Source organism: Ranitomeya variabilis, chromosome 8 (assembly GCF_051348905.1).
Source record: "Ranitomeya variabilis isolate aRanVar5 chromosome 8, aRanVar5.hap1, whole genome shotgun sequence".
NCBI classification, from domain to species: domain Eukaryota; kingdom Metazoa; phylum Chordata; class Amphibia; order Anura; family Dendrobatidae; genus Ranitomeya; species Ranitomeya variabilis.
This window is the reverse complement of record NC_135239.1, coordinates 41,876,907-41,887,171: the sequence shown is the minus strand read 5'-3', so window position 1 is coordinate 41,887,171 and position 10,265 is coordinate 41,876,907. Positions and strand designations below refer to the sequence as shown.

Here is a 10,265-nt window from a genome sequence, read left to right as displayed (position 1 = left end):
ACTACTTGACAACCCTTTATTACTTGACACCTCCATGATACAGAAAAGATAAATATATTTGTACCTTGTTAGCCAATAGATAGAAAAATATTGCCTCCATGGCAATCGACACTGTGTCCCCCACCGGATCAACATGTGGGGGTGTTATGTGAGCACTGCAGCCAATCAATGGCCACTGACTGGCTGCAGTGTTCACATGATGCTGCTGGCAGGATTCCCACCAATCAGCGGGGGATGCTGCACTGAGCACGGAGCCATTCCAGAAGGCGAGTACTAATCTTGGACATGTTCATTAATTAATGGCCTGCTTTATTATTACTTTATATAGAATTGGCGCAGTGGCTTATTTCCTGCCATTCGTTTACTCAAATCACTTTAGCCTCGCCTGTCATTAATAACAAGTTTTCAATATGGCGCACATGAGATTATTCTCTGGGGGTAAAAGTTATATAAAAAAAAAATGTTTTGCACAAAGTACTTTAAAAACAATCGCAAATGGTAAATGTGGGCAACGAGTGCAGGTGACAAGTGACTACTCCACGCCGGCCACCTAGTGGAATGTTCCACTGCGGATTAGGGGAGGTGCTTTTGCCCCTCTGGGAACCTCCATGGGACAGTCCGGTCATCAGTCCCCCGTGAAGTTCGTCTCCCGCAGAGCGAAGTTTTCCGGAAAGTTCCGAAGTGGCCGGGATCCCGTTGGAGCTCCTTTCCATTGATTCCCAGGCTGCACCGCGTTCCCAGAGCCCCCACCCCGTGTCCTCGTCCGGCCCCTCTCTCCTGCCCCATAGAGGAGAGCGCAGCAGCGCAGAGTATCCCCCACCACCCGCCCGCACTCCTCTCCCCGCTCCGGCCGCCGGACCCTGCACCACCCGCCCGCACTCCGCTCCGGCCGCCGGACCCTGCACCACCCGCCGCACTCCTCGCCGGCCGCTCACCTTCTCTCTGAGCAGCGGAGAAACTTTCCTGGGAAGTTGCGGCAGGTCCGGGCAGCGCCGCCACATATGAGCGCAGGCTCCCAGCACCGTCCCTCCCGGCTGACTGCGACCCCTCCCGGCTGACTGCGACCCTTCCCGGCAAGCAGCCCCTGTGTGCAGCGTAGAGCCGTCCCTGTCCCCGGAGGATGCGGCCTCCCGTGCTCCTCGCCCTGCTTCTCCTGCTGGATGCCGCCCGGGCCGCCATGGATGAGTGTACGGAGGGCGGCCGGCCGCAGCGCTGCATGCCCGAGTTCGTAAACGCGGCTTTCAACGTGACCGTGGTGGCCACCAACACCTGCGGCTCCCCGCCCGAGGAGTACTGCGTCCAGACCGGGGTCACCGGCGTCACCAAGTCCTGCCACCTGTGCGACAGCGGGCAGCCCTCCCTGCAGCACGGCGCCGACTACCTCACCGACTACAACAACCAGGCCGACACCACCTGGTGGCAGAGCCAGACCATGCTGGCCGGCATCCAGTACCCGCACTCCATCAACCTGACCCTGCACCTGGGTGAGTGGTGTCTAGTGACAGGGGGTGTCTAGTGTCAGGGGGTGTCTAGTGACAGGGGGTGGGCTACACATCTGCTAGGGTCCGTTGCCCTCCCGTGACCTCACTGTTGGACTTTTCAGTCGCGACTCATGAGTTTGACCTCGGTCACGTGACAGCAACCTGTGGGGCGCGATGTCGTGTGGCCGCGGTCTTCTGTCTGTTTTATTTAGCTGTCACCGGTAAATCCAAACCTGCCGAATTGTTTGCTTTCAAGTCGCGCTTTACCTTCTCCTCCGACCAGTCTGCCATGTGGGCGAAATCGGATGAGTTTCCATTAAGCAGTTCATACCCATTTTTCTGCCATGAAACTCCCCGAAATGTCACACATTTTTTTAGTTGCGTAGAAACGTTTGAGAGTTCCGGCACCAGTATAGGTCAGCTGCGCCTCATTTTATGAAAAGCAGTGGATAGGGGCTGTAGCCGAGCAGGTGCGACAGATTCAGTGCAATTTACCGCAAGAATTAGCGTAAACTCCAACCGGTACGTGGCTGGTGCGGGCGCACGGCAGATAAGATGCCCCAGATCCGGCAACCCCGGCACAGTGTTCACCAAGACTGGAGTCACAACGCCAGAGCTGGGGAATGGGGGGCTGTCGTCATCTCAGCTGGGGAATGGGGGGCTGTTGTCATCTCAGCTGGGGAATGGGGGGGGCTGTCGTCATCTCATCTGGGGAATGGGGGGGGCTGTCGTCATCTCATCTGGGGAATGGGGGGGGGCTGTTGTCATCTCAGCTGGGGAATGGGGGTCTGTCGTCATCTCAGCTGGAGAATGGGGGGGGCTGTCGTCATCAGCTGGGGAATGGGGGACTATCGTCAACTCAGCTGGGGAATGGGGGGCTGTTGTAATCTCAGCTGGGAAATGGGGGGGTTTCGTCGTCTCAGCTGGTGAATGGGGGGGGCTGTCGTCGTCTCAGCTGGGAAATGGGGGGGCTGTCGTCTCAGCTGGCGAATGGGGGTGGGCTGTCGTCGTCGTCTCAGCTGGCGAATGGGGGGGGGGCTGTCGTCATCAGCTGGGGAATGGGGGACTATCGTCATCTCAGCTGGGGAATGGGGGGTGTCAACTCAGCTGGGGAATGGGGGGCTGTTGTAATCTCAGCTGGGGAATGGGGGCTGTTGTAATCTCAGCTGGGGAATGGGGGGCTGTTGTAATCTCAGCTGGGGAATGGGGGGCTGTTGTAATCTCAGCTGGGGAATGGGGGGCTGTCGTCTCAGCTGGCGAATGGGGGGGGGGCTGTCGTCGTCTCAGCTGGGAAATGGGGGGGCTGTTGTCGTCTCAGCTGGCGAATGGGGGGGGCTGTTGTCGTCTCAGCTGGCGAATGGGGGGGGCTGTTGTCGTCTCAGCTGGCGAATGGGGAGGGCTGTTGGCTTGCTCGTACCCCTAGCTCTGATTTTACTGTCATGTCCTAAGGTCTCACGCCCTCTGCAAGTTTTTAAAGTCTTCTTTCTGCCAACGTGAACCAGTGCACAGTTTCCATGTAGCTAGTTCACACGTCAGCGGGATCTCACTCAGGCCGTGGTGGTCTGGATATAAGATACTTGTCCCTCATTAAATGACACCTTGTTTGTAGGGTTCTAGCATAGAAGTCCTATGCAAATCAGACTGGAAGTGCACGGGGGCGTGTCGCTGCAGTGTGCATGCGTCTTCCAAGTGCATTGCCATGCGCCCAGTGCACTTCCAGTCTAATATGCATATGATTTTTATACAAGATTTCTCATGGTTGACACATCTTATATCTATATGAAACAGAAGGTATAAGCCCCTATAACAATGTGCTGACAGGTTCCCTTAGATACATAGTACCGCCAGCTCCTCCCTTCCGTGTCACTGGCATTTGCCCCGGGTGTCGCATTCTCTCTGGTTTCCTTCCACACTTGATAATTGCATGTGAGCTGCTCTCTCCATATCCTGGGGCCGTGTAATACACAGTGCTGTAGTCTGTCCCTGCCATGGAGCCCTGTGGTCTGTCGCAGCCCTCTGCACTTCCCCAGCTCCTCACTGCTGCCCTGTGTTTTGTACCCCAGTTGTTTTTATCCACTACATGTCATGTCCAAGTCTTGTTGTGTTCTTTTTCTTCCATGCATTCGTCTGTTGCTTTCTGCCTGTCCATGGCATCATGCAGTTGGCAGCTGACAACCCTCCTGTGAGTCACTGCCTCCTCCCTGACTACCTGTTGTACCCTTGTAAGTTTCTGCATAATTGTAAACCCTTTAATACCCAGTACACAATTCTGCTCTGGCAGAACTGACACCTCGGCTGATGGGTCCTATAGCCACGGCTCAGCATGTGCTCCTTATGTGAATGTTGCCTTAGCACATTACGCTGTCTTTATCCGAGTTGTCATTGTGTTGCAAAATTTAGTTTTATTATTACAATTTGAAAAAACTTACAATGATTCCACACTTTTTAAAAAACAACGCAAATGTGAACGTAGCCTTAATCAGCAGCATGCAGATTTTCCATCCCAATTAGGAAAACAAGAAAAACTTTCACCTGATGTACAACCTTTGTGAAGGCTTACGGGAATGTCCACACGGTCAGGAACTGGCAGTGCTTTGGATGCAGCACATGTCCGCTCCGTCCAAAGTGCTGCCGGCTTTTGAACGCAGGTGATTCCGCATGTGTTCATTGAACACGTGCGGAATCACCGCTTCCAATACATTGTATGGGTGAAATTTCTTTTGCGGAGCCTCGCGTAACAGCAATATAAATAAACATGATGCAGTCTGGAGAGACGCGCCGCATGTCCATCTCCGCGGGTGATCTGCAGGCGTCTCGGCACGCATAGTGGTGTAAATGGGATTTCTGGAAATCCCATCCATTTTGCTGTAACATCTGGACGCTGCGGATGTACACAGTGTCCAACCCGCAGCGTTTACTGACTGTGGGAACGTACCCTAAGACTGTGAGCATGTTGTGCTTCCCACGTCGTTTATTTGGTGCAGAATTTTGGGTGCACCGAAAATCGCCAGCAATGTCCAGTACAGTCTAGGCAATCGGGGTCTAGAAAGCCCCATTCACTTTCCTTGGAAATGCAGCGAGTTTTCATCCTTGGTTCCGTTCATAGTGAAATCCGTGGCTAAATCCGCCACCTACTCCATGTATAACACTGCTGATTTCTCTGTGGATCTTAGGGTCGGTTCATCAGCACAATACATTCAGACTTCTGACCCAGGCTAAGCCTAGTCAGACGAGCGCTGAACTTCTGGGAGCAGTCACATCCACAGCAACGTGTGCTCATTTCGATAAATTGTAGCAGACTGGCACATTCTGCAATTTTTTTTCCCGCTCAGACTTGGTGGGGGAGTGGATTTTGTGAAAAAATGTCTTTGTGCACTAGCACATTCTCCCCTGTGTGCAAAGGACCGCACATAGAACAAAAAAAGTTGAAGTGAATATCCCCTTAATCTATGTGTCTGGCCCTAACACATCTGCTCCCCAAAACATCTGTGCAACTTAATAAGGAGCACGCAAGTTGCAGCCACATTGAAGTCTGCGGTGAGTGAATCGCATGTGGCCAGCGGCAGAAAATCCAGTATATGTGGAAATGGTCTACGACTGCCACAGTCTCGGTGCCTCTTTCACACTCCCGTTTTTCAGCTTCTGTCACAATCCGTCGTTTTTTGCTTATGCAGGATCCTGCAAAAAAATTTGCAAGATCCTGCATTTTCCCATGGACTTGTATTAGCGACGGATGGCCATCTGTTTCATCCGTCGTGCACTGGATCCGTCGGAAAATAGCGGTCTGTCGTCCGGAGAAAACGTTCAGAGGACGCAGGATCCGTCGCTGACCGTCACACACACAGGAAACCAGCGTGCGTGCGTGTTCTCTCTCGATCTCTCTCTCTCTCGATCTCTCTCTCTCTCGATCTCTCTCTCTCTCGATCTCTCTCTCTCTCGATCTCTCTCTCTCTCGATCTCTCTCTCTCTCGATCTCTCTCTCTCTCGATCTCTCTCTCTCTCGATCTCTCTCTCTCTCGATCTCTCTCTCTCTCGATCTCTCTCTCGATCTCTCGATCTCGATCTCTCGATCTCGATCTCTCGATCTCGATCTCTCGATCTCTCTCTCTCGATATCTCTCTCTCGATCTCTCGATCTCTCGATCTCGATCTCTCGATCTCGATCTCTCTCTCTCGATCTCTCTCTCTCGATCTCTCTCTCTCGATCTCTCTCTCTCGATCTCTCTCTCTCGATCTCTCTCTCTCGATCTCTCTCTCTCGATCTCTCTCTCTCGATCTCTCTCTCTCGATCTCTCTCTCTCGATCTCTCTCTCTCGATCTCTCTCTCTCGATCTCTCTCTCTCGATCTCTCTCTCTCGATCTCTCTCTCTCGATCTCTCTCTCTCGATCTCTCTCTCTCGATCTCTCTCTCTCGATCTCTCTCTCTCGATCTCTCTCTCTCGATCTCTCTCTCTCGATCTCTCTCTCTCGATCTCTCTCTCTCGATCTCTCTCTCTCGATCTCTCTCTCTCGATCTCTCTCTCTCGATCTCTCTCTCTCGATCTCTCTCTCTCGATCTCTCTCTCTCGATCTCTCTCTCTCGATCTCTCTCTCTCGATCTCTCTCTCTCGATCTCTCTCTCTCGATCTCTCTCTCTCGATCTCTCTCTCTCGATCTCTCTCTCTCGATCTCTCTCTCTCGATCTCTCTCTCTCGATCTCTCTCTCTCGATCTCTCTCTCTCGATCTCTCTCGATCTCTCGATCTCTCTCGATCTCTCGATCTCTCTCGATCTCTCGATCTCTCTCGATCTCTCGATCTCTCGATCTCTCGATCTCTCTCTCTCTCGATCTCTCTCTCTCGATCTCTCTCTCTCTCTCTCGATCTCTCTCTCTCTCTCTCTCGATCTCTCTCTCTCGATCTCTCTCTCTCTCGATCTCTCTCTCTCGATCTCTCTCTCTCTCTCTCTCGATCTCTCTCTCTCTCTCTCGATCTCTCTCTCTCTCTCTCGATCTCTCTCTCTCTCGATCTCTCTCTCTCTCTCTCTCTCTCTCTCTCGATCTCTCTCTCTCTCTCTCGATCTCTCTCTCTCTCTCTCTCGATCTCTCTCTCTCTCTCGATCTCTCTCTCTCTCGATCTCTCTCTCTCTCGATCTCTCTCTCTCTCGATCTCTCTCGATCTCTCTCTCGATCTCTCTCTCGATCTCTCTCTCTCTCGATCTCTCTCTCTCGATCTCTCTCGATCTCTCTCTCTCTCGATCTCTCTCTCTCGATCTCTCTCTCTCTCGATCTCTCTCTCTCTCGATCTCTCTCTCTCTCTCTCGATCTCTCTCTCTCTCTCTCGATCTCTCTCTCGATCTCTCTCTCGATCTCTCTCTCGATCTCTCTCTCGATCTCTCTCTCTCTCTCTCTCGATCTCTCTCTCTCTCTCTCTCGATCTCTCTCTCTCTCTCTCTCGATCTCTCTCTCTCTCTCTCTCGATCTCTCTCTCTCTCTCTCTCGATCTCTCTCTCTCTCTCTCGATCTCTCTCTCGATCTCTCTCTCGATCTCTCTCTCGATCTCTCTCTCTCTCTCTCGATCTCTCTCTCGATCTCTCTCTCTCGATCTCTCTCTCTCGATCTCTCTCGATCTCTCTCTCTCTCTCGATCTCTCTCTCTCTCTCGATCTCTCTCTCTCTCTCTCGATCTCTCTCTCTCTCTCTCGATCTCTCTCTCTCTCGATCTCTCTCTCGATCTCTCTCTCTCGATCTCTCTCTCTCTCGATCTCTCTCTCTCGATCTCTCTCTCGATCTCTCTCTCGATCTCTCTCTCGATCTCTCTCTCGATCTCTCTCGATCTCTCTCTCGATCTCTCTCTCGATCTCTCTCTCGATCTCTCTCGATCTCTCTCTCTCGATCTCTCTCTCTCTCTCGATCTCTCTCTCTCTCTCTCGATCTCTCTCTCTCTCTCGATCTCTCTCTCTCGATCTCTCTCTCTCTCTCGATCTCTCTCTCTCTCTCGATCTCTCTCTCTCTCTCGATCTCTCTCTCTCTCTCGATCTCTCTCTCTCGATCTCTCTCTCTCGATCTCTCTCTCTCTCGATCTCTCTCTCTCGATCTCTCTCTCGATCTCGATCTCTCTCTCTCGATCTCTCTCTCTCTCTCTCGATCTCTCTCTCTCTCTCGATCTCTCTCTCTCTCTCGATCTCTCTCTCTCTCTCGATCTCTCTCTCTCTCTCGATCTCTCTCTCTCTCTCGATCTCTCTCTCTCTCTCGATCTCTCTCTCTCGATCTCTCTCTCTCTCTCGATCTCTCTCTCTCTCGATCTCTCTCTCTCTCGATCTCGATCTCTCTCGATCTCGATCTCTCTCGATCTCTCTCGATCTCGATCTCTCTCGATCTCGATCTCTCTCGATCTCGATCTCTCTCGATCTCGATCTCTCTCGATCTCGATCTCTCTCTCTCTCTCTCTCTCTCTCGATCTCTCTCTCTCTCTCTCTCTCTCTCTCTCGATCTCTCTCTCTCTCTCGATCTCTCTCTCTCTCTCGATCTCTCTCTCGATCTCTCGATCTCTCTCTCTCGATCTCTCTCTCTCTCGATCTCTCTCTCTCTCGATCTCTCTCGATCGATCTCTCTCTCGATCTCTCGACACATCTAGACTTTACCGTGTGTGAACATAGTCTTATATTTCTCCTTCATGTGGGATCTGATCTCTGTTCTTGCAAAAAAAGAAAAAAGTAGGCGGCAGACATCCCAATAGTGCTCCGAGACGCCGTCCATAATGAAGGAGGTCCTGATTATACCTTTGGGTAATTAGACCCTTTTAAATTTTTTTTCTTCTTTTTACCAAAGAAGCCGTTGAATGGCTGGTGCAGAAAATAGCACCTCGGGCCCTGAGTGAGCGCACCATCTGCCGGGCCTCGCTCTCTACTCACCCCGCCTGCCATTAAAGGTGAATGAACCATAAGTACGAGGTGTGCTCCTATATTTTGCACGTACACGATATTTTGGGGACAGGATTGTTAATGTCTGTGATATTTTTGGGGACTTTTTGAAAGATGAATTTATTTTCTGCCATTGTTGAAATGGATAAAACGATTACGTAGATGCTCAATAAGAATAGTCACATCATCAAAGCCATCATCCTGCCCTTAATGCTCAGAAATCATGTTATTTTGTCTGCCCTCCATGCTTTTTCCTGCTCGACCCTTCCGTACACCCGCTGAACTTTTACTGAACTCCTCTCAATAAATATCCTTAAGCAAATACATCCGGAAGCAGCAAAATTAAATCTGATCTGACCGATGAGGGCGGTGATTGGTATTGGTTGCTTTTTTACAGATATCATAAAATATTGAAAAATAAAATAAATAAAAATCTGTATATAATATTGATCCTGTACATAGAATATATCACTATTTTTATGGCATTTCTTCCTAATTTGCCTGATATCTTATTTTTCTCACCACTGGTTCTGATCCTTGTATCAAATTTACAAAAATTTGGCGCTCGTGATCCTGGGGTTCACTTGTATTTATACACAGAGCTGCAGTATAAAGTATTAGGGACAGACATATAAGTTTTTGACTGGTGGAAGTGGTTAAGGTTCAGTGCTTTATGCAATCCGGCGTGGCCTTCTTTACATATACAACTGTTATTACTGAATTCTAATACCAAGAACAATAATATTTGCTCCTTAGGATGTGTCTTGAATTGTCAGGAGGACCTTGTACACTTGCTTTTTTTTCTGCTGTTCTTCTCGTGTCCCTGCAGGGTGCTTTAAATTGAATCTGTCCGCACAAAATGACTGTTCAGTGCACCATGGCGTGGCCAAACTATTACGTGCACTTTATCATCTGCTTTTTTTTTTTTTTTTTTTTGCTTTATAGAGCCAAAGAAGGGCGGAAATAGTTGGGAAAACAAGTACCGTAGGTGGGAAGGGGCACTAAAATGTTTGGCCACGCCAAGGGTGCAGCGAGTGCCTGTGCTTGGTTTGAGCAGTCAGTCTGTTCTGTGCTAGAGTCCCTTAAGGTTCGTCCTTTGTACATTTGAGGTTTTCTTTGCATCTGGGTGGGCTCTGCTTATACAAGAACATAGTTTTCCAATATTAGTATTTGTAATTTACAACCACAAGTATGTATGCTCACTAAATATTGGCCGGTGTTGTCATTTCTCCCTATAAGGAGGCACCCAGGGCTACGGAAACCTCATTCAGGCTTCTTACGGATCTGTTCTTAGACCCGCTACTGAGCTCTGTTAGGCCTCATTCTAGATGCACCTTGTATTGTTGCCGGTAGATCATTCAAAGGCCCTTTCACGTGAGCCAATGTAATCTGAATATTAATATGATCGCGGCCTTAGGCTACATGGTGACGTGTCGCACAGCATTGATAATGTGAACATAGGCCAATGACTGGGAACAAGAGTTCGATTTTCCGTCCTTCTTGACCCCAGACGTGATGGATAATTTTTGCTCTTCTTCCTGCAAAAATCTGACTTTACTTGCTGATTTTGCTGTGGATTTCATCCTTTGTATTGCATTAAAGATGAGTGAATAAATTCACAGCGGCCAGGTCAGTACAGACGGGAGCCCTGTGAAGCGCCTACATCTTGGTGGCATCCTCGGCTCCTCTTTTGATTAGCCGGGCGTGATGTCGTATGTGCGTCGTGCTGCAATGAAGACGTCGCGCCGGGCCAACTAATGAAAAGTTGAGCCATGGATGCTGTCAGGTAGGAGGCAGTCCACCCAGCTTTTGTAAGGCAGCCATGAATTATTCATCCGATGGTGTCCTGTAAATCAATCTTCTCATCGCTATGAGCAATACTCCTCA

At 50.1% G+C, this 10,265-nt stretch overlaps 1 protein-coding gene across 1 annotated transcript in view; it reads left to right on the top strand.

Annotated features, from left to right (window-relative positions):
* Positions 1-987: 987 nt before the first annotated feature.
* Positions 988-10,265, top strand: part of LAMC1 (laminin subunit gamma 1) — a 99,173-nt gene continuing 89,895 nt past the window's right edge. Inside the window, exon 1 of the mRNA XM_077278210.1 lies at positions 988-1,484. Coding sequence (XP_077134325.1) covers positions 1,121-1,484 — 364 coding nt within the window. The 5' untranslated portion in view covers positions 988-1,120. The remainder of the gene's footprint in view (positions 1,485-10,265) is intronic.